The following is a 24303-nucleotide window of genomic DNA, read 5'->3' as shown; positions in this document are numbered from 1 at the left end:
TTAATAAATCTTTTGATACGTTTCCACTCCTTTTGATGAGCCTGAAGTACTCAAAGACACTGTAAATACTGTGCATGCATACATTCTGCAAGTAAATGTCGAGTACTGTAAGCTGCTATTTGGCTGTTTGCCCACCCTGAAGAGGGACTTTCATTTTCGACAAAGCATTAAATAGAGGAAGTGAGAGGGAACTCGTCTGCATACGCACTGCAGCGGGCCAGTTGAAGAAAGAATTACTGTATCAACTTCATCAGTAAAACTATAAAAGATTCTCTCCTCTGGCTTGCATGATTGGGCATGCAAATACTTGAAGATTTTGTGTCAACCGTGAAAACTTCCTTTTTTTTAAATGTTATTTAAGGAGGGATGGTTTGTGGTACGGACTATAATAAAGGATTTCTCTGAGGTAAGAACAAGCTTGTTTTTGTATTTTTCAGTCACAGATGTTTTCTCTATCATACTTCCTATTTTTAAAAATAATAGGTATCTCTGTCTGTAAAGGTTCATCTCAGTCATTGAGATGTTATGCCGTCTGTCTAGAGAGAGGAGACTTTTGATTTCTAAAATGAGACTTCAAATTGCATTAAATTGTTTGTGATTTGGATTCAGCTTAAACCGGCAAAAGTGATTTTGTTGTATCCACAAGTTTAAAGTGGTATATAAGTCACGTATATTCTGTTAATGGAGCTTACAAAAACATTTTATTTATAGTCAGTATGTTGTGTATGGTGATTATGGGTGTACTTGCACGGCTGGTGACGCAGACAAAATTGATGTCAGAAGATCTCAAATATAAATGATATGCTCCCGAGCCATATTTAAGGTACTGAAAGTCAAGAATTTTAACCTCTAACTGGAAGCCTTAAAGTGCAATCAATGTGGGCTCTGCAAAGACACTATAATTTCAACAACTATAGGCTTTTCAGGAAAAAATGTTGTTATGACGTATTTTCAATCTGTTTGCAATCTCTTTTTACTACAACTCAATGAAAGTGTTGCCAGTTGTGAAAAAGATGTCTGTAGTGCTGGAGAATTCCCAACTATCTCAAAATGATGAAGGAAACAGACCAGATAATTGTCAGAAAAAGAAAAAGAGGAAGAAGAAAAAAATTCAGACTGGCTGATTTGCATTGCAAAACATCAAAAAACCCACCTGGTAAACAGATAGTTTACAGTAAATGTATAAAATGTTGTGTACACACGTTTTATTGGTTGTTTGTTTCAGATTTCTAGCTTTGATGCTGCATGAAGATGAATACTCGGACAATCGGGTGGTTCATATTTCTGGTGCTGATAAAATGTAAGAATTTTATCACCCTAGTGTGATAACAAAGTTTGCTTTTTACAACATTTGCGTTAAAGTTACAAACATTATCTGACTTTTCCACTTGTGTTTTCACACTACAGATCTTTCTGTTGCCAACCCTACTTATTTCAAACTAGAAGGCAGTCACCTGACAGCTACCGAGGGGTCATGCACTGGAATCAACTGCACAGTCTATCCTACCACACATAATTTTCCTGAAGCTGTTGCATCCTGGTTTTGGATGAAGGATGCGCATTATAATGATGCTATTAAAGACTTCAATGCCACAATCATTTGCAGTACGGATAATAAATCACGTCCCGTCAGTCCAGACTTTGCAGACAGAGTGAAATATATCGGGACTCCGTCTGCAAGCTGGAAATCTTCATCCTCGCCTCCGTCTTGCAGTATTACGATCTGCAACCTGAAAAAAACTGACAACGGAAACTATTCTTTCAGAGTTGTAGGAGAGGCTGGAAGATGGGAGACTAATCGAGTTAACCTCACAGTTACAGGTGAGTACAGAAATCAGAACACTGACAGACATTTTAAGAATATACAAAGAAATATAAAGGGCTATGCAGACACTGGGGGCTCCCTAAAAACTTGGTATTTTACCCGGATGGGCGTGGTTTTGTAGCACGTGGCAGTGCACTCTTCGGCGAGCTCCGTAACCATCTTAGTCCATACGCTGAGTGCTTGTTATTTTCACCTCACATCTACATGCATGGAAAGTGATAATCGGCCTCGTAAAAGCCTTTTTATGAGATTTTTTTCTGCCTGAAAACCTTTTGGAAATGTAGGCCTTGAGGTGATATAGTATAAAACTGCGTATTACACATCTCTCACTCAGTGCTGCTGGTTGAATGTGACTTTTATGAGGGTGGCCAGAGTCTGCATATTGTGTGAAAATATGGTTTTGTTTTATGTATTACACTATTGGAGTGTATTAGTTTTCAGGTATTTAAAAGAACAGTTTCAGTTTTCAGCCGCAGTTTGTTTTCGAGAAAGGTAATGGCACGGATTAAAATGATAAGTCAACGTTCACTTGTGGTCTCACATGGGACAAGAACAGCAATTAAGCTTGGCCGATATCCAACATTTTATATTGCGATATTTTCCTGTCCAAATATCAGGATAGACAATATTATCGCTGTAATATAAAATACAAATATTTTATTTGTAAATAACGGACTGAAAGAGAGAGATAGGCTGTTCACCTCTTTACCGCTCTCTTTGCAGCAACACATACAACACTTGTATGTGACAAAATGATATTAAATTAGAATAGAATTGCCTCCTTATTAGCCTCGCTGTGATAAATTAAAAATTGAAATACAGTCAGACTACTTCCTCTCAGGTGAAGAATCACACAACTGGTCGATAATATTGCATATGACACAAATATTGTTATATTCGATAATATCTAATATCAGTGCGGCCTAACAGCAGTGATCAACAGTAATAATCCTCTTTGTCTGAAGTCTCATTGACAAGATGCTCAATGTGAGACGACAGGAACGCGCATCAGATGCACATCTCTGTGTGACACAGGATGTAAGGCTTGGCGAAATACCAAGTTTTTAGTGAGATGAGCTGTTCCGGAAGCAGAAATGGTTGAACTAGTTGAGTCAAGATTCAAGATGATAATGGAAATAACATATTAAGAATACATTTTATCGGTGTTAAGAAATGATTGTACAGTTATAAGAATTAATTTGTCCCAAAAAAAGTCATACACTAACAGGAAGTTGTGATTTCTATAATTGAACATTTCGTTGTAATTGTATGCTAAAACAAATACATTATGATAACACATTTTGAGCGTCATTATTATATTTATTTCATGAAATATAAGCAAAAAGAATCAAAATGGGGTGAGCTGCATCATTACACAGCTCACCTGCCCTCTTCTATTTATCAGTGGGCCTCTAATGCCAAATTGAGCAAATGTAGCCCCATCGGATCCAATTTAGCTGATCTTCTGATCTTCGCACTTGTTATATGTAAAATCTTAAGTTTCTCACACTGAATAGCAAACCAATAGCAGTCAATATTATATATATTATATATATATATATATAATATATATCTTCCTGACTAACACAACTACCTAAAACGTAAGTTCTTACTGCTATATTAACATGGAGCTGATAATCTCAGAATCACAAGATCTGTATCTTAAAGTTATGTGGAAACTATCTCATGATTGAGATCTTTATTTTCAGTCACACAGGAAAAAGAATTAGAAGGTTCACTGAGTTTAAACTCAGCGTTTAATACCAGATCAGTTTTGCTGGAGCTCCACTCTGCGTAGATTACCAGCCTTTCAAATATGAGTCAGTAATTCACTCAGTATTCAGTTTAGTAACGAGTACATATGTAACTATGAGCACAGAGAGCTTAAGGAAGATAAAGTATGAGTAAATTATATATTAATTAAATATATTTTTTTAAGAGAAAGTGTGATTATGATTAAGTGGCTACTATGTAAATTCACAATCTCTGATCATATTCTCCTTTTCATTTTTTCAGAAAATCCATGCCTGATCACTTTTGAAAAACCACCTGCCGTAAAGGAAAATGACACAGTAACGCTCACCTGCTCCACTTTGAGTTCATGTTCTTCAAACCCACAAATTGAAGGTTCGCCACCATCGTCCCCAAAGCCTCCACAAGAACAAAACAAACAGAAAATCACCACTATGGAGTTTAAAGCCGACTGGAGCCACGATGGGAAGATGTTTTCATGCCAAACACAAGATAACAGGGACATGCATTTGATTCGAAATGTCAACCTAACTGTTGAATGTAAGTTATTGAATGCAGAGTTTATTTATATCACGTCTACTATCTGATTGACGGGTCATTTAATACAGGATCTAATACTCGACAATAACTGCAATCTAAACTATCAATGTTTTGTGATGTTGTAGTATGGATTTGAAAACCCAGCAGTAGAAACAGGCCTATATTTACAACTCTGTTGAGTCAAAATTATTATTTTATTTTTTCTTTATAGCTCAAGTTATATATGATGTAATCTTGTCAAATATACTTTAGCTAACAGTGCCAGTAGATGAATCTCCTTTAAGATCAGAATTGGCAAGCAGAATATGCCTCTTAGTGGCAGCTGTTACTTAATTGCTTAATCGCAGCAGCACAAAGCAACACAAAAGGTCAAAAAAGTGGCACGCAACTCAATTACATCAATTTTACGACACAGTTTCCATGCTCTTACATTTTTTGACTCAAACTTTCTTGAAGGGGAATTCCGGTATTTTTAAATATTTACATGTTTTGGTGTGTAAATGATTCATAACAACTAAAAAGTTTTGGAATCAGTTAAGTAGATCGACTCAGCTGGTGGCTTCGATACGGCTGCAATGGCTGCATCGTAATCCTTCTGGGCAACGTCAGTCATGTCCATTAAAAATCCTTATTTTTGCCACTGACTGAGGTTGTTATTCTAAGTGTCTGACACGGAAACAATCCCTGCAGAGATAATCCTTTTTGTTGAATAATAAGATGTTTTTTGTTGCCAGAATCACAAGTCTCACTCAAAGAGAGGTCTTACTCTGAAATCTTTCGAGGTGAATTGTTAAAGTTGTTGCCTTATCTAGATTGTCAAAATCCCCTAAGCCCCCAGTAAGAGTGTCAGGCTTTGAAGCCAGTTTTTGTAGTGTAATTACATCATCACCCGACCACCTGTGGCCTAAAAAGACTTTTTTCCATAAGCTCATATTGTGAAAGAAGCATCTGTAAAACGGTCGATACATTTTTCCAGCATCACAACCGTCACAAAATGACTCATTTCGCTATCACAATTTGATCTATTCGGTATAATAAAATTGGGAAATTCTGGAAGAGCTGGGTGATTAAATAATTTCTATCCCTATCAGGTTAGCCAGGCGCTAAACTGGATGTTAGCCTGCTTGGCTGTCTTAATTCTTAAATGCGCACAACGTGGAAGATCTGCGTAATTTTCATACTTGGGAAGTCAAGTGCCACTGAGCTGCCTTAATAGGAATGATTGGGGCGCCGCCTCCAAAGCTGTATCCAGGGTCTCATTAAACGCCCATTGTCAAAATCAGTTAAATATTCAGCTGTAACTTTGGAAATAAATTCATGCTGGCAGTCCCTTTAAGTAAATTTCAAACTCCTCTCTCCAACTCTGACTCACAAGGCTTCTCCTTGAGGCGAGACTTCTGTTTTTGGTAACAAAATGGATCTTATTGGGCTCTCTCTGTGGGAAACGTTTCCATGATGTTGTCAGACACTGAGAATAACAACCTCAGCCGGTCAGTCGCGACTGAAACAGTTTGAATGGATGTCACTTTGACGGTCGGAGTCGCCCTTGCAGCCATGTCGCGGCTGCCAGCTGAGGCGATCTAGTAAGTCACCAAGACATGTAACTGTAGGGCCCAGGTTTAAAAATTGGGAATTCCCCTTTAATTATGTCAAGAAAAAAACACAGTTACATGTTTAATTTGCTCTAAACTCGTAATATTTGTCAGACCACTTTAGAAAACTCTTCACGGAGACTAACAAACACAGTACAGCTCCATTCTTAGGCCTATTTGATTTTGCGTTAACACTCCACCTTTGCGTACTGTATGAAGACTGATTCCTCCTCACTTGTGTTGTATTTATTGACAGATGCTCCTAAAGAGACACTGGCTAACGGAAGCCCTAAGTTCATCAAGGCAGGAGAAACTGTGACCCTCAATTGCTCCGCCAAAGGACGTCCTGCTCCCTCCTTTACCTGGTTTAGAAATGAACAAGAACTGGGGTCAGGGCCAGAATTGAAGATCGACTCAATTAAAGAATCACAGGGTGGGAATTACAGTTGTGTAGCTCAAAACCCACATGGCAACGCTAGATCGAATCCAGTGGATGTAGATGTCACATGTGAGTACCTCCTGTGAAGTTTACTTGAATTAATTTGGTGATTTTTTTATTCTTAGCAGTTTTTCCCTCCTGTTGTACTGTTTTGACACTTTGCTGTAACACTTGTGAAATTATTAATATCATTTCTTTTAAAGGTAAGAAAAGTTGATTTTTGAGTCTCATTCCCAACTGATCAAAAACTGTTGCTTTGGCGTTGTAGGTTGGGTCGGCTGCTATCCCAAAGCATCAGTGTTTGATGAGTTGGGAACAAGACTCAAGAATCAACTGTTCTTACAAATAGGATCTTTAATTAACACTGGTGTATTCTTAACTGTTCATTTGTGGATCAAACTTAAGAAATATTGAAATCTTTTCTTACAGATGAGCCTCAAATTGAGATAAAGATGTCTCCACCAGCCTCTGAAGTTGAAGAAGGCGCTAGAATAACTTTGACATGTAATGTGACTAAAAGCCACCCACAACCTCAAACCTACTCTTGGTACAAAGATGAGAAAAACATTGGTGAGCAGAAAGTCTGGTCTGTTGAGAAAATCCAGCCTAAGAACAGTGGCTCCTACACATGTAGGGCCACTAACACTGCCGGTACTGGAAGATCAGAGCCACGTCAAATTCAAGTTCGATGTAAGTTTTCACGGCTCCCTGTATTGCATGTATGTCAGAGTTGATTATGAAGGAGATGAGTAATTAAACTCACTGACTGTATCACCATAGAAAATATGCTAAAAGTTATTTCTCCCTTCCAGACGGTCCAATGAATACCATAATCTCCGTCACACAAAGAGAAGTACAAGTCAATACCTCCCTCAAATTCACCTGTCAGGCTAAAGCCTATCCTGCCCCAAAGAATTACTCCTGGTACCGTTACAGCAAAAATAAACCGATTGACTCATCACAGTGGCACTCAAAGACAACTAATAACAACGAGCTGTATTTGCAGTCTGTAAAAAGAACAGATGAAGCATGCTACATGTGCAACGCAACCAACGACATCAGTACAGGGTGGAACAGTAAGCAGCTATGCATAAAGGTTCTCTGTAAGTATTCTGTTACACTGAAAACGCTCTGTGATATTTCAGTTTCTCTGAACTTAAACATCAAGTTAAGTTTGAAAAAGTCTGCATTTACACCTGACCAACTCCATTACCCCCAAAATCACCATCTTTTATTGTTATTTTGCTTTCTGGTGAAGAGTTAGATGAGATCAAATGCACTCTGATATCTGCACAGTAATTAGAAAGCTGGATCTAGCTGCAGGTTAATGTACCCTAGCATAAGACTGGATACATCTATCCTGGTTCTGTGCGGCTGTAACTAATTCCACCTCCCAGCACCTCTTAAGCTTCCAGTAGTGTTGTAGTCAAGACCACCTAGACCGCTGACCGAGACGACAAGACCAAGACATTGAGGGATTGAGGCCAAGTCTAAAATCAAGGCAGGACTCGGCAAATGTCAGCAAAGGGGAAAGTCTTGCACCAAATGGAGTGAAATATGAAAGCGTGTCCCTTGTTCTTGGCACCTGTTTCATCCTTTTTCAGCAGCAAACTGAGTCGAGCAGAGCAGGCACTGCTAATACGACACCTAGCTGCTGTTATCTGAGTTAACTAGCTAATAGCAACAACAGAGATGTTCTGCATTGTTTATTTGGAATATGAAGTCTTATATATTGCATCTTTTTGTATTTAACCTTTTAGGACAAAAGTTGACTTCCTGTTTATTGACTGCTGCTGCAATATAATGCAACATGTTTCAAAATGGCTGAATTCTTGTGAAAAACAAACATACATCTGTGTCCTCTCTACAGATCCTCCCACCAATCTCACGCTGTCTATGGATTCTGAGGTCACAGAGGGTCAGCGCATTACAATCAAATGCACTGTTGATAGTGCCCCAACGTCAATCCTTAGCCTGACCACACCCAATTATCGAGATTGTTCAGATTGTCTCCCTCAATGTGATCATCATGCGCCCTCCAACACTCTCTGCTTCTCATTTAATGTGACTTCAGCCCACTCAGGCGGTTACACCTGCGCTGCCTGGAACAGAGTAGGTTCAAAAGCAAGTAACCAAAGGAAGTTGGTGGTGAAATGTGAGTACATTATTTCTTTGCTAATCAAACAACTGATGTTGAAACCAAAACTTTCCATAAAGTTATTCATTTAATCTCAGTATGAGAAGAAAAACAACTTGATTTTAAATGGCAAAAGTAAATCTATGACTCATAATGTACAAGGGGTCGACAAAACGGCTTAAACATAAGCTAAGTAACTACATTGCTTAAGTACTGTACAGCATACTTATCTAGAGTGTTGGGGTACTTTAATTGTCTGATCCATTCTCTGCCACTTTATACTTTTATACCAAAACATATTTGGCATATAGTATAGTAGCTACTCTGAAGGTTTAGCTTATATATACACAACTCAGAAAATATGATGCACGATGCTGCAGCTACCCTTCAGTAAAGGTTTTGTTCAGGGCCAATAGTGATTATTAGTAATACAGGAGACTGATAACTGATATTTAAAACCGATGCACATTTACATGAAGACTAGAAATCTTTGTCTCAAAGTTGAGAATAACCAGTGATGGAATGTCACCAGCTAGAGTTTAGAAATGTATTTCTGCTACTTAATACTTTCACTCCATTTCTTTGAAAACTTTAGCTACTTGTTGCTTTGCAAATTACGATTATTCTGTTCTGATCGGCTGTTACACTTGAGATCAGATAGTGTTGTGGACACTGAGAACACAGAGCATCACGGCCAAAGTACCAAAGATTTTCAAATTAGACATATAAAATTGAAAAATATTGCATTTTCCTGATTAGAGTATTCAAATGCTGCAGTAAAATTACAAATGAAGTAAGGAGTATTATATAGTGTAGTATTGTTAATGAGAATTTTACAAAGCCTTCCTACATTGAGTAAAATAAACAGTTGTAGGAACTTTAAAGGTGTTATAACACTCAGCCTCTAAATGTGGCATCTGCCCCCACCACTTGAGGGGGCAGATGAGGGGCAATCTTGATGCTGATTCAACAAAGGTACCATGTGATACCAACGTCGTTATACTATTTGCTCACAAACCTTGTCAAAAGCTGGAACCAACCGTCAGAATTCTTTCACAGAGATAAACAAAACAATAATGTTGGACCAGACAAACGCTTTAAAATTATTGATTCAGAATCATAATAATGTTTTTAAGGAAAATAAATACTTTTAGTCTGCTTCGTTCTACCTATCTACAAGCTCTGTACATTTTTATTATTATTAAAAACATGAAAATGTTATCAAAATGACCTTTAAGTTTTAGTTTTCACATCGTGTGATTTAGTGCAACACCACCACAAATTACGGCCTCAAAAATGATCAAAACATTTTAATCACCCTCTCTTCAGTTTGTAAGACAGTTATATGGAATGAATGATATTTTACAGTTGTGCAATTATATCATCCAACACCTACATGGACAAAGACTTACCTTGAACCTGGCTAATTAAAAATGGCATTTTTGCAATTATTATTCACAACGGTTTCTATAATAACCGGTTGTTAAATGTTTGGATTGTGATATTGATTACTACACATGGACATGATGAGACAATGTTTAGATCTGACTCTTCTGTTTTTTATGATATTTTTGGTAAATGCAGTTCGTCCCAAAGATGTGACAGTGAAAGCCTCGCCTAATCTTACTGTGAATGAAAACGAGATGTTGACACTGCAGTGCGATGCCCACTCCCACCCAGCAATTACGTTTTACGAGTGGATGAAGAAGACTGATGGGAATAATGAAATCATGAATCATCAGACTAAAACCATCACCATAAAGTCTGTCAGTCCTTCTGACAGCGGACTGTACAGCTGTGCAGCCAGTAATGAAATCGGGACTGGAGAGTCAGAGCAAGCTGAGGTTAAAGTCAAGTGTGAGTAGACAGATGCACTGATTACTTTCTTCCTTCCTGCTGCTGTTAGACTTTACAACCAGCACTGCTCTCAGTAGACCACACACACACACACACACACACACACACACACACACACACACACACACACACACACACACACACACACCAAAAAAACTTCAAGCTGTGCAATCTCATACTCTCTATTTTAATATCCCCTATTGCTGCTGTAATAATGCAAATGACAAAGTTGTGGGACTAATAAAGGGTTATTTTATCTTATCTTATCTTATTTTTTTTGCAGTAGAAAGACAATATATTCAAACGTTGTCCTTAAACATCAGTTAAAGGTGTGGGCAGTTCATTGCTTTGTCACAGTATCTTTTTTTAAACAACCACTCGGGATTGTCGAAAGGGAATTTTTTTTGTGCTATCATTCATGTAACACAGATCATTTTCTTCTGCTTCCCTTTCTCCTAAATTTTCCTGCTTAGATGCTCCAAAGTATGTAAATGTCATGACAGCAGCAGAGCAGCAGGAGCCGGATGGGAGGAGTTTGGTGGTGCTGACCTGCAGCAGTCACTGCTATCCCCCTGTCACAAAGTATTCATGGTACAGGAAGAAGTCAGCAGAGAACAAAAAGGGTGAATACGTTTCTAGTGGTCAAAGCCGCAAAGTGTATTCGGATGAACCGGGACACTACTACTGCATCGCAGGAAATGAAATAGATAAAAAATCGTCGGATCCAGTCCACCTGTTTGTTCACCGTGAGTGAATTCAAGACCATGTGTCCGTATGTGGAATGTGTACCATATCGCTTTCATACAGGAGAGATGTTGAAGACACAAAATACATTTTTCTCTGATAAAGATCAGTCTGAAACAATGCTGTCTTTACACTGACGTTCTGTCTCTTCTTACCACAGGACACCTGTTGAGGGTCCTGAAGTACGTCTTCGTTTCTCTGATTATCCTGCTTGTTCTTTTATTACCTGTCTTTGTCTATAGGTAAAGTATAAAAAGTAAACATTTTCAATCAAAAATAAATACATTTCACAGATGCTGTGGCATGTATAACCGCTGTCGTGTACACGCTTTCAGACATAAGAGGAAGAAATCGAGTCATCGAGGACCTACAAGCAAACAGCCCTGCTTTGGTTTTCTGGTGATGAATCATTTGTGCAATTGTTTTTCTGCTTCTTTATTGAATAGATCTGGACAAAAATGACATATCTTCCTGTGTGTGTGTGTGTGTGTCAACCAATTCAGGTTTGGTGGCACTGTGCCAGACGGAGGAATCGGATAACGGAGTCCGTCACAGCAGAGCCTTTCAGGAGCAGAGATGACCTCTTGCCAGACCAGCCGTGCCGTCCAAATGCCCAACGACACCAGCCTCGCCAGCCAGACAGCACGTAAGACAGCAGCCACACACACTGTCCCCACCCAGTACAAGGCACAGTCTGTTGTACAGGGAGCTGCATGCTGCTGCTGCTCAAAGCATCTATTTAAGATCCTTCAGACATGAATGACACAATGAGAGTCTGCCCTGTCATTTATTATAGTTGATCACTGAGTGTGCATGTTTTTATTCTTATTGCCATTGTTGTTGTTCCACAGGTCTGCATCCAACAGCAACAACTGCGTTTACTCTAATGTCAATTTCCCCGCTGGAAAACAGGTGAGACACGCAATGCAAAGCAAGTTTTCACAAAAACTTTATTAAGAGAGCAACAGATGAAAACAATTGTATTGGGAGACTTTACAAAAATCACAATTTAAGACGGCTAACTTTCAATTTATTGGCATTTCTTACATGGACAGTTTACCACTTTTACACAAGTACATCATAGCGTTTGAAAACAGTCACACGTGTAATGTCTTCTGCGGCACTTTGAACATACTTCATAGACCTGTTACTGCTTGTCTCTCAATATAATGCCTCTATATGACCATACATTTGTAAACAAGACGGCTATTTCTGTATAGCAACTATAGTTCTTCCTACCTGTGTCCGGGTCAGATACTGGGTTAGTACTGAAGCCTTTAGAGACAATTTGTCTCTGAACTAAACTGTTGAAGTTTAATAGATAATCTCTTCCTAAAGTTTTTATTTTTCCAGCTGTGAAAACGTGGAATTTTTTTTGGAGAAACTGAGTTGTTTTAATTTATTATTAATTTTTAATTTATGTGTGAAACCAAAAAAAATGATTACAGAAAAATGTTTTTCTTTTCTTTTTTCAGGAGGAATTTAAAAAAAAAAAAAAATTATGTGAAACTGAGTGAAAGAAATTTCCGATTTTTTTTAGGAGGAAATGTTTTTTTCTTATGTGAAACTAAGTAAAATAAAAAAATTATTTGAAAAAAAAATGTGGGTGGGAAAAAAGTTTTGCCGAGAATCTCTTCCTAATTTTTTATTTTTCCAGCTTTGAAAACATGTGGAAAAATTTTTCGAAACTGAGTTTTGTTTTGTTTTTTATGTGGGAAACCAAGTAAAAAAGATTACAGAAAAAAGTTTTTATTTTCTTTTTTCAGGAGGAAATTTTTTTATTTTCATATTAAACAGAATTAAACGGGGAATTTTTTTTTTCATATGTGAAACTAAGTAATAGAAAAAAATCATTTGAAAAAAAATGTCATGTAATACTGGGTGAAATTATTTTTTTCAGATTTAAAAAAAACAATTTCAGGGGTAACATTTTTTTCATGTTTGAAACCAATTTTTGAGAAAAACATTTTTTTCTGGAGGAAAATGATTTTGGGAGAAAAACTTTTTTTTTCATTGTTTTTAAAAAAATTTCCTCCTGATATTTTTGGTTCTGTTTTCACCCATGGAAAAAAAGAATGAAGACAGTTTCAAAAAGATTATCCTGGCATAACTTTTTTTTTTTCCCACCAGTTTTCTAGTCATAAACACAGAAGAAAACACAACTCTTCACTTGCCCCTCAGGGCTTCCATAGAATAAGTCATGAAGTGGTAAGAATGAATTTAGGAGTCTCAGCTTGAGAGAAAAAGCTGCTCTGTAGTCTGTCGGTACCGTCCGGCACTAAAACAAAGTTTACTTTTGTTTCATCATCGTTATATAGTTATTAATCTTACATTGCCACACAGACACATTACCTCATCAATATGCATCCTGCAAACAGCTGATTTAAGGAGAAAAAAGTATGAACTACGTATTGCATCTTTTTCACTCGCTTTCAAAACAAATGCACGTTAACCACATCGACATCTTCACAACAGGAAGCGGTGGTGCTCGTACCACTTTTGTCCACAGGGGCCGCCAGAGTCAGCTAAAGGAAAGTTCCTTGTAGCTGCAAAGGTTACAATTTAAGCAGAAATATTGAATGCTTGTAAAACAATCCTTTTAATCTGGTTTATAAAATAACCAGGGTTAAAATTTTATTTTAAATGACAATAGTAGAACATCCCAAAGGGCGATCTTTTAGCAGAGAAGATACAGGGATCTGAAACACTGCAAAGGATTAACAAAATCATTGACATCAACTTTCAGGGCTTCTGGACCTCCTTACAATTTCAGTTTAACATAAAAAAAATATTAGTGCTCGTAAAACAACTATGCAAATCAGTGTATGTCCAGCTCAAAAAAAACGGATGTGTCTTTTGTGATCAAGCTGTAGCTCTGCGCTGTCCTTACTGTATGTCACAACACTAATCATTCAGTATTCAGTATTGTGGAGCAATGAATCACCAGCAAACCCACAGCTTGCATTCTGAGCATGAATGAGCTGATTCAGTTGCTACTGTACATTCACTGATGTCTCCTGTCTGCATCTGCTCAGGGTCCTTCTGCACAAAAGCCGATCAGACTGCAAGATGGACGCGCAGCGGATGAGTCTCTCAACTACGCTTCTTTACACTTTGGAAATGAGAACAAGTGAGAATTTATGTTGTTCACAAACACCAGAATGAGAACGGTTGTACAACATGGTATAATTTCATAATGATGTTTTTTTTTATTCAGGAACAAACAGGATAAAGCAGAAGTGACTGCGGTGTACGCTGTGGTGACCAAGCACGAGAAACCTAAAAAGGTCAGAAACCTATGAACCACAACGTGTCATGATTAGTTTATTGCATTATAGCATTGATGGTGTTGCTTAATGTCTAAACCATACTATTAGTTGATCTGTATTGTGCTTGTGGTTACACAAAAGCTACTTTTAAAATATAGATAAAGCAGAAATGTGTCCTTTTTAGTACATCTGTGTGCCCACAATACTTTAGCAAAGTACAAATACTTTGTTACTGTACTGAAGTCGATTTTTCAGGTATCTGACAACTTTTTACTTTTACTTCCTACATTTTAACACAAATATCTGTTTTTTCTACTCCTTACATTTTGTACTTTCTAGTTTTTCCTTGAGTAAAGAAGTTGATTCAGAACTTTTACTTTACTGTCTTTTTTTAAAACAAGCATCTGTATTTCTACTTGAGTAAAGAATTAGTGTACTTTTGCAAACAAAATGATTTCATTAACGAAAAAGTCTTCCTGTTCTCACAAGCATGAAACATGTGTTAAAATGAATTTTACTGTGAATCAAACCACTATGACTATTTCTGTTCCTAGAATGAGCAAGAAGACCGGGACTACGAGAACGTCAGTGCAGCCCAGACAGCCAAATCCCCGAATCCACTGGACTCTGACTCAGACACCACCAGTGACGATGAGGTGGAGCTTAATTATTCACAGGTGAGGTTCGAGGCGAAGCCTGGACATAAGAGAGCCGCCAGAGACTCTAGCAGTGACTCCAGCACCTCTGATGAAGAAGTGACCCAGTACTCTGACATCAAAATCTGAGTCACAAGTACACCCACATTGTGCCTGAGCCACATGAAATCATGTACATAGTTAATCAGGTTTTGTTTATTAAAAATGGCTGCATCATTTTTCATTACTGTAGCTTGCAGGAACAAATACCAAACAGAAGGAGAGAAAGTAAGCTTGGGCACCTTAAATATAATTAAGGTTCAATGCTAACATATTTTTGTTCTAACTACTGAATGTATTATCAAAGAAAGTAAGTGTGGACAAATGTACATATCTGTAAAAATGTAATGACATTACTGTGACGTGACATGACATGGTTGTAATGTTGTAACGCTGTTGTTTTACTGAGACTTAATTCTGAAATATGCATGTGTAAAGAATGTGTTATATTCGTAATGCTGCTTCACATAATGCGTTTTGACTTCAGTGCAGGAAAAAGGGCCTTCTTTGTTTTTATAAACAAACGCACACATATTCATGTATTTTAACAAAAAACAAAAACAAAATGATTAATAAAAAAGTGTTTTGTTTTGTACTTGCTTCTTTCACTCTGGGTTTAAGGTTTTAAATAAATTCAGAACTGTAAGACAAAAGTTATCATTGAAATATTAAAAACAAGCACATAGAAGAATAAAAGTCATAAGTTTACAGGGAAAATGTACTGTTATGGTTGATTGTGGGAGGTTAAAGGTTCATCCCCAGCATGCGGATGAGCTCTCACAGCTATAGAGAGGTGAAGTCAATTAAGTTATTGATCCCGATTGAATTGTGCCATGAATCACACATATGATGCGTGAAATTTTTTTGTCTTACTTTTTATATGAATTGTTGCATAATGGCCAAAAATGTGTTTTGTGAGGTTACAGTGACGCAGTGGTGTGTCTGCTGCACCCCCTCTTTGTAATTACATATTTTCACAGCCTTATTAGTTTTATGACAAACTATGATTTTCTCAAGTTGAAAAAAATATTTTTTAAATTGACATTGACAAACATCATATGTGTAATTCATGAAACAATTCAAATGGAATAAAAAAATATTTGTTTCTTACCATACATCATTTTTTTTTTTTAAAATAAGGTCCCATGATGGTCCACTGGAAGGGGGTGTGACTTCGCCTCTCTATATCATGTGGAAACTACAGAATAACTGCAATCATTTTTATTGTGTTTTTGTTTTGGTAGACATTTTTCAGTACAGAGACACAAGAAGGATAAAAGTTACAGTGACAGAATTTAAAAGCTAATCTTGAAGCCAGCGTGTGGCTTTACTCTCGTTACATAAAGCTGTCTGCAGTGCAGTTTCTACCTCCACTGCTGCAGACTTTACGAGGTTGTTCTGCTCAGCTGGGCTCTGCTGACTGAAGTGGGACGTCATGAAGTCCTGTAGCTGTTTTAAAGCCCAGAATCCTTTGTTTCGGCTATCATTTCCCCTAAAGTTAAGCCAAAACCTTTTCACTGACCTGTCCTATGAGACCACAGTGTCTTTCTCTTGACCCAGATGAGTATCAGCAACTGTCTCTCCTTTTGCTGCATCTCCTCCGCTGCCTTCCTTTGCGTTCAAACGGATCTGAGCGTACTCCCCCGTCTTGGAGTCCAGGCCTCGGATCTCGCCCTCGCCGAGCTTGCCCTCTGAGTTTGCCTGGAGTTTAGCAAAGTCCACCTTGGCGTAGTGGAGAGTTTCTTCTGTAGCTACTTCTTCCTGTTCTAGAATGGCTTTATTGGCATAGATCACATCCACTGGTGAAGAGTTTTTCTGCAGGAAAACAAGTGAGCAATTTGTTTCAGTAATGGAGAAGAAGAGTTAATTTTTCTCTTTGCCCAATTTGCAATCAGAATCAATTGTCAATAAAATAAAAAAATAATTTAAAATGTGCTACTTTGGCTCTAGTGCAGCTTGCAATCTGCAAAGAAACTAGTAACTCATTTTATCAAATAATGTAGAGGAGTAAAAAGTACAATATTTGCATCTAAAGTGTAGTGAAGTGGAAGTAAATACTCAAGAGAAGTACAAGTACTTGAGTAAACGTACTTAGTTACAGTCCATCACTACATGAGTGTGTGCGCAAGGAGATGAACTCACCCCATTAGCTAAAACGTCTGAAGTGTCCACCGTTCCCTTGTCTGGTGACAGGCTGCCTTTCCTTTTCCTAAAACCAACACAAGAAGTCATTGTTAAATACAGTCAGTTCTGATTGTTTATTAAAGTCTCTCATTTCATGGTCGTGTTTTGCAGTGTTCATGGGTGACCCACTGAAATCCACCACGAGCCTGGTCACTGTCTGATCATGAAGCCAACACAGAAGTGCCAAAAGTTGCAGTTCCACGAATGCGCTGGCTCAAAACCATGTCAATCCCCAAAGACCCCATGTTAAACTGCCCGACTTTACAGCAGAAATAAACATGTTTACAGCCGGGTACAAAAACCGGTATCGGTCTCTATAGCTAATTTTCCTAGGTTGGTGCCTTGTAGTGAACTTTTAATGCAAATATCAGACAAATGACATGGCCAGAGTCGTGTCCAAACACCCAGAGTCGAGGAAGGCATAGAGTTTGTACTAAAAAGTGTATTTATCCTAAATCTCGCTTCTCAACCTCTGCAGCAGCAAGTGCAGAGCTGCTGAAATCCTCCTTAATGTACTGTTATTCTCTTTTATTTGACGGCTGAATGGAGGGGAAATGTACTAAACGTACGGGAGGAGAAAAGATATTACCGGAGTCACAGTGGCTCTGTCACACACCCCTAACAACAACCTGAAAACAGTTAACAGTACTGTATAATGTGTTAGCTACTGTCTCACCTGCAAAAGAAAACCAGCAGCGGGACACACACCAGCAGCATCCCCAGGGCTCCTGCTGCAGAGCCAATCAAAAGAGACAAGGTGTGGAGACCTGAAAAGTCCCAACAAACCATTTTATCAGTCAGTCAAACCAAGAAGGGGCAGATCACACAAAAGAAAAGTCGAGTATAAACACAGCACCCTAAAGATTCCTCTACCTAGCTGAGTTTCACTGGAGGTCACGTTGAACACAAAACTATCTGAGCCCAGCGAGTTGAGGCTGACGCAGACGAGAGAGGGCATGTGTTCGTCCAGACGGTACAAGGTGATGAGGCTCCTCATGCTCATGTCTCCCAGGGGAACTTCCCTGATCGGGATGTCAGCAGAGTGATTGACAGGCTCTCCGGCTAATTCCCAAACCAGGGAGGGAGGGGGGTTCCCCTGGCTGTCACAGGAACATCGGACCTGGGATAAAATCTTGACGCAGCGGGAGGAGGGCAGGATCTCTGGAGCAACTGAGACAAAGGATGAAGTTGGTTATTTGTTCATTCTTGGTAAAACTTCCAGAGAAAATTAAAAGCTTGGAATTAAATAAAAAGATAAATTAATCTCACATGTGACGTCGAAACTGGCAGGCTCCGAGTGTTCAGCTCCGTGGACATTCAGAGCTTCACAGTAATACTGATCCTCTGAGAGTTTGGTCACGTTGAAGATGAAGTCTCGCTCAGAGCCAACCACCTCATTTTCTCTGCCCGCCACTCGGAACCAGGTGAAGTTAACCGCTGCTGGATTGGCGACGGTTGTGCAGGTCAGAGTTACGGAGCTGCCGTCCTGCACCGGACCGGAGGGGTCGGCTGAAACCGAGGTGTTCTTAGGAGGATCTGGAAAGGAAAGAGATGGTGGTTATTTGTTGGGAATGCTTACTGGGCCACATTCACAGGATGTTACTGTCTATTAAAGCAGCGTTATGTAATAATTTGGCATCGCCCACAGTTTCTGGGTGCAACACGACAAGACGCTGTACCATCGAAATGAATTTGAAGCTGTTATTTTTACGGTAAAAAGAAAAAAAAAGTTACACAATGTTGCTTTAAATGTATTCACATTAAACATTTCTGTAAACTGTGACAACCTCTTCATTTTCTCTGGTTGGAAATGACGTCTTAACACGGACAGAAACCAAACAAAACATCTCCACATAAATTAACACACTGGCACACACGTGGACCTACAACAGAGCTCAGTGATGATGGGCCATTGACACAGAAAGGATTCTGAGGTTGTCACGCAATGCCACAATACGTTACTGTGCACGCTCCAGACACAGGGACTGAGACTTGGCTCCGGCTCATGTTTGGGTGACCACAGCTGGATATACAGCCGAGCCATATTCAGCATATGAACACACTGGAAACATACAGCTGTGTTGTGTTCAGTGTAAATCAATGTCTTTACTGTGTGAGATCAACTTACACTGAATGTCCAGCTGAATGGCTGCTGAAACGTCCTCTCCTTCCTCATTTTTCGCTGCACAGTGGTAGCCGCCATTATGGCTCGGGTCGACGGCGTTTATAACCAAGGTGGATCCAGGCTCCTCATCCTCTTCGTCATCTTTGTACCAGGTGTAGTTGGTCACAGGTGGGTTGGCTCTGCTCTTACAGAACAGACTAACAGAGCTGCCCTCCAGTATTGGACCATCAGGGTCGACGACTACTGCGGTTTCTTTGGGAGAAACTGGACAAACAAACACAAGTTTCAGTTCATGCTGCTGGCCTTTATTTATCACCTGTGATTGTGTTTCAATCTGACTTACAGTGCACATCGATCTGAGTGACGGATGAGTTCTGGGCTCCGTATTTGTTTGCGGCTGTGCAGTAAAACTGGCTGTCGACTTCCGAGACTGTAGTCGAGAGCTTCTTCTTAGAGCCCACTGCCGTCACCTGATCTCCATCCACTTTGTACCAGGTGTAGCCGTCCACAGCTGGATATGCGTTAGCGTTGCAGGTCAAAGTCACTGAGCTGCCCTCTTTCACAGGACCAGAGTAACTGACAGATGTGTTATTCGGAGGATCTGGAAGAGAATGTGTGATGTGTGAATTATTCGCTTTATCTGAAAGGACAGCCAACACAATAACAAGACATAAAAATACATCAAACATACTCACAAAGAACACGGAGGGTCAAACTTTTTTCATACAGGATATCATTGTTGCCGGCTTGTCGGTTGTAGAGAACAGCACACGAGAACTTCTGTCCATTGTGGAGGTAAGAAGCAGTGAAGTTCATCACAGAGGTCACAGATTTGGCGTCCATGCTCTCCTCAATGTCACCTTCACTGGGGGTCCATGTCAGAGCTGGAGGAAGAACGGGACAGGCAGAGACAGCAGAGCAGTTCAACCTCACTGGAGTCCCTTCCTCCACCTCAAGCCTGGGTGGAGTTATGGTGGGTCTGGGCGGTGAACCTGAGGAGTAAAAACAGTGAGGAGAGACACCAAAAGATGTGGTTTACATGTATAAGAGCAGGGGCAGAGGGGCAAGTGAAGGCATTTTGTCTCCGTCTGAAAATAGTTTTCTCTTTTGTGTTTATGCCAGGATAATCTTAGTTTCTTTTTTTTTCTTTTCCATCTGTGAAAGCTGGGGGGGAAAAAAATTTGGTGATCTCAAAGAAATTTCTTCACTGGTTTCAAACATAAAAATATTCTCCTATTTTTTCCCCACTGATTTCACACATACAATAATTCTCCCAAAAATAGTTTTCACTGGTTTCAAACGTTAAAAAAAAAAAAACTCTTCACAGGTTTCACATACAAAAAAGATTCTCCTGAAATGTTCTTTCAAAAATTACCAAAAAAAATTCTCATTAAAAACATTTTTTGACTGGTTTCACACAGAAAAAAATTCTCATAAAAAAAATATTTTTCACTGGATTCAGAATTTTTGAAATTTTTTCAAGATTTTTTTTATTCCACTGGTTTCACAAATCTAAAGAAATTCTCCCAAAAAGGTTTTGGCACTGCGTTCACAATTTTTTTTTTTTAATTCGCCTTATGTTTTGTTTTTTTTTTCACTGGTTTCAAAAAGTAATTTTTCACTGGTTTCAGACAGAAAAAAGTTCTCCCAAAAATTCTTTCCACTGGTTTTACACGTAAAAAATCCACCTTTTTTTTTTCTGGTGGTCTCAAAAACATTTTTTCACTGGTTTCAAACATAAAAATATTCTCCTAATTTTTCTTTTGCTGGTTTCACACATACAAAAAATTCTCCCAAAAATTGTTTTCACTGGTAAAAAATGTAAAAAAATCCCCAATTTTTTTTCAGTGGTTTCACACAATAAACAAATTCTCAAAAAAAAAGAAAAATGTTTTCATTCGTTTCACATACAAAAGAAATTCTCCCAAAATGTTCTTTCACAAATTTTTTAAAAAATGTCATTAAAAATATTTTTTGATTGGTTTCACACGTTAAAGAAATTCTCCTAAAATATTTTTTTTATCACTGGTTTCACACATGATATTTTTCCCCACTGGTTTCACAAATCTAAAAAAATTCTCCCAAAAAGGTTTTGGCACTGCTTTCACAATTTTTTTTTTTTTTAAAAATCACCTATGTTTTTTTTCCCCACTGGTTTCAAAAAGGAATTTTTCACTTGTTTCACACAGAAAAATGATCTCCCGAAATGTTTTTTCACCGGTTTCACAAATTTAAAGAAATTTTCCTATAATCTTTTTTCCCACTGGTTTCACACGTAAAAAAAATTCTCATAAATTTTTTTTCCACTGATTCACATACAAAAAAAGAGAAAATCTCCAATTTTTTTTCAGTGATCTCAAAAAATTTTTTCACTGGTTTCAGACATAAAAATATTCTCCTAATTTTTCTTTCACTGGTTTCACACAAACAAAAATTCTCCAAAAAATTGTTTTCACTGGTTTCACAAATTAAAAAAATTCTGCCCATAATTTTTCCCCCCACTGGTTTCACACATTAAAAAAACTCTCATAAAAGAATTTTTCACTGGTTTCACACAAAAAAATCTCACAAAAAGTTTTTGTTCGCTGGTTTCACGTCATAAAAAATTCTCATATAAAAATGTTCACATACAAAAAAAATGTTCTTTCACAAATTCAAAAACAAATTCTCATAAAAAATTTTTTCCCCTGGTTTCACACAGAAAAAAATTCTCATAAAAAATGTTTTCACTGGATTCAGAATTTTAGGAAAAACTGGTTTCACACATGATTTTTTTCCCCCCACTGCTTTCACAAATCTAAAGAAATTCTCCCAAAAAGGTTTTGGCACAGCTTTCACAATTTTTTTTTTTTAAATTTGCCTAATTTTTTTTTTTTTTCCACTGGTTTCAAAAAGTAATTTCTTCACTTGTTTCACACAGAATAATGTTCTCCCAAAATGTGTTTTCATCGGTTTCACAAATTAAAAAAAATTATCCTAGAATCTTTTTTCCACTGGTTTCACACGTAAAAAAAATATCCTAAACGTTTTTTTTTCACTGGTTTCACACATAGAAAAATTCTCCCCAAAATGGATTCAGAATTTTAGATTCTTTTTTTTTCACTGGTTTCACACATGATTTTTTTCCCCCAGTGGTTTCACAAATCTAAAGAAATTCTCCCAAAAAGGTTTTGGCACAGCTTTCACAATTTTTTTTAAAAATTGCCTAATTTTTTTTTTTTTTCACTGGTTTCAAAAAGTAATTTTTCACTGGTTTCACACAGAAAAATGTTCTCCCAAAATGTGTTTTCACCGGTTTCACAAATTTAAAAAAAATTCTCTTAGAATCTTTTTTTCCACTGGTTTCACATACAAAAAAAATCTCCCAATTTTTTTTTCAGTGATCTCAAAACATTTTTTTCAATGGTTTCAAACATAAAAATATTCTCCTAATGTTTCTTTTTACTGGTTTCACAAATAAAAAAAAAACTCCTAAAAATGTTTTCCACTGGTTTCACACAAAAAATTCTCCCCAAAACTTTTTCCACTTGTTTCACAAATTCTAAAAAATTCTCCTAAAAATGTTTTTTCACTGGTTTCATACATATGAATAAACCTCCTTAAAAAAATGTTTCACACGGTTTCACACAACAACAACAAAACAATTTGTTGTTGTAGAAGATGGATAACCAGAAAAAAAATAATCTTGGCTTGCCTCTCAGGGCTTCTTGGAAATAACACAAACCTTGAGCGGTGATGATGACGCTTGTTGGAAAGTTGAACTTCAGGTCGTTGTCACACTGCAGTCTGAAGTAATAGTTGTCATAATGGTTGGACGGCAGGTTGTTGAAGATGGTGGTGCAGTCCTTCTCACGCAGGTTCCCTGTTAGGTTTCCTTGGAGGATGTTTAAGCTCGCGCTGGCTCCAGTGAGGCTGGAATCAAACACCTGCGTTCGAACCCAACTGCCTCGTTTCCAAATGGCCTTACAGGAATCATCCAGGCGTTGATCCCAACCCGAGAGCAGGGTGAAGGAGCAGGGGATGATCACACAGGAGCCACTCAGTCCCTCTACTGTCCGAGGCATGAAGGCGGCCCACTGTTGGCATGAGCTACCTGAGGTGAAACATCATAAATATCAGCAAAGGTTAGCACCAAAGTTGTATTACAACAAGTAGTGTGTGTCACACATTGCAACATTGTTTTTACATTTTAAAGTCTCCATGTCTTAAGCCATTTAGGAGAGCTTTCTTTTAAAACATGAGTAAGACAACAAGCCCACGTCGAAGATTTTCTTTTTCTTTCATGTTTAGTTGCAGACTAAACATGTTGTTTGTCAGCTCACCTGTGAAAAATATGCAGGCCAGAATTTTTTTAATGTTATTAATCTGAATTTGTGGAGCATATTAGCCGTCAAACATTCATATGTTGGAGTATTGCTATTTATGAATAAATAATGAACATTATTCATATAGCACATTTCAAAACACGGTTACAAAATGTTTCACACAACCAAATAAAACACTAAACCAATAAAACAAGCTGAAAAACTACACACAGAAAACAGGATGTCCTAAAGCAGACCAAATCATTTTTAAGAAGTGTTTTTTTTAAAGTATTTCGAGAAGTTGTTGCTATTTTGCAGGTTGCCTGGGCAGCTACTTCTGGTCTGAAACTAAATGATCCAAAGTGACAGCAGACAGCTACAATACGTGAATGTTGAGACGATGCAAGACACCTGAAAAGCACTGAAATGTGAAACAGCCTACCTTGAAGTAGACAGCATATGAGGAGAGCCTTTACAGCACCTGTCATGCTTTTATGTCAGGTTGATGATCGTACAGAGAGGGACTGCGCGCACACACACACACACACACACACACACACACACACACACACACACACACACACACACACACACACACACACACACACACACAAATGTGAATCAGTCAGGATAATAGAGAATAAATCCTGATGTTACTTGATTCTATCCTCAGACTTGTGGTTTTTGCTGCTGAAAGTAATCCACATTATTGTTTTCAAGCTTGTAGCAGTGGAGCAGCACTAGTTATAGTAGCTTATGAGAGAAAATATATCAAAATCACATTGGAATATTACTCCATTTAACAAATATATGGCAATCAGTATTTATAGTAGAGTATTT

At 38.0% G+C, this 24303-nt stretch overlaps 2 protein-coding genes across 2 annotated transcripts; one reads left to right on the top strand and one right to left on the bottom strand.

The window, feature by feature from the left end:
* The first annotated feature begins 200 nt into the window (after window positions 1–200).
* Window positions 201–15439, top strand: LOC141011809 (B-cell receptor CD22). The gene is made up of 17 exons (XM_073485104.1): window positions 201–406; window positions 1226–1300; window positions 1408–1821; window positions 3842–4117; window positions 5966–6217; window positions 6578–6838; window positions 6961–7251; window positions 8019–8303; window positions 9870–10142; window positions 10616–10888; window positions 11047–11128; window positions 11222–11285; window positions 11390–11532; window positions 11738–11798; window positions 13922–14016; window positions 14104–14173; window positions 14710–15439. The coding sequence occupies exons 2-17, from the start codon at window positions 1246–1248 to the stop codon at window positions 14938–14940; spliced, it is 3126 nt and encodes a 1041-aa protein (XP_073341205.1). The 5' UTR covers window positions 201–406; window positions 1226–1245; the 3' UTR covers window positions 14941–15439.
* On the bottom strand, window positions 15365–23951 carry LOC141011498 (myelin-associated glycoprotein-like). The gene is made up of 10 exons (XM_073484660.1): window positions 23906–23951; window positions 22884–23252; window positions 19855–20151; window positions 19503–19760; window positions 19163–19423; window positions 18304–18570; window positions 17908–18204; window positions 17711–17801; window positions 16993–17059; window positions 15365–16665 (listed from the first exon to the last, which is right to left on the bottom strand). The coding sequence occupies exons 1-10, from the start codon at window positions 23949–23951 to the stop codon at window positions 16378–16380; spliced, it is 2241 nt and encodes a 746-aa protein (XP_073340761.1). The 3' UTR covers window positions 15365–16377.
* Between the last annotated feature and the right edge of the window lie 352 nt (window positions 23952–24303).

The sequence above is a fragment of the Pagrus major genome, chromosome 17, assembly GCF_040436345.1.
Source record: "Pagrus major chromosome 17, Pma_NU_1.0".
Taxonomy (NCBI): Eukaryota; Metazoa; Chordata; class Actinopteri; order Spariformes; family Sparidae; genus Pagrus; species Pagrus major.
This window is presented reverse-complemented; position numbering and strand designations above follow the sequence as displayed.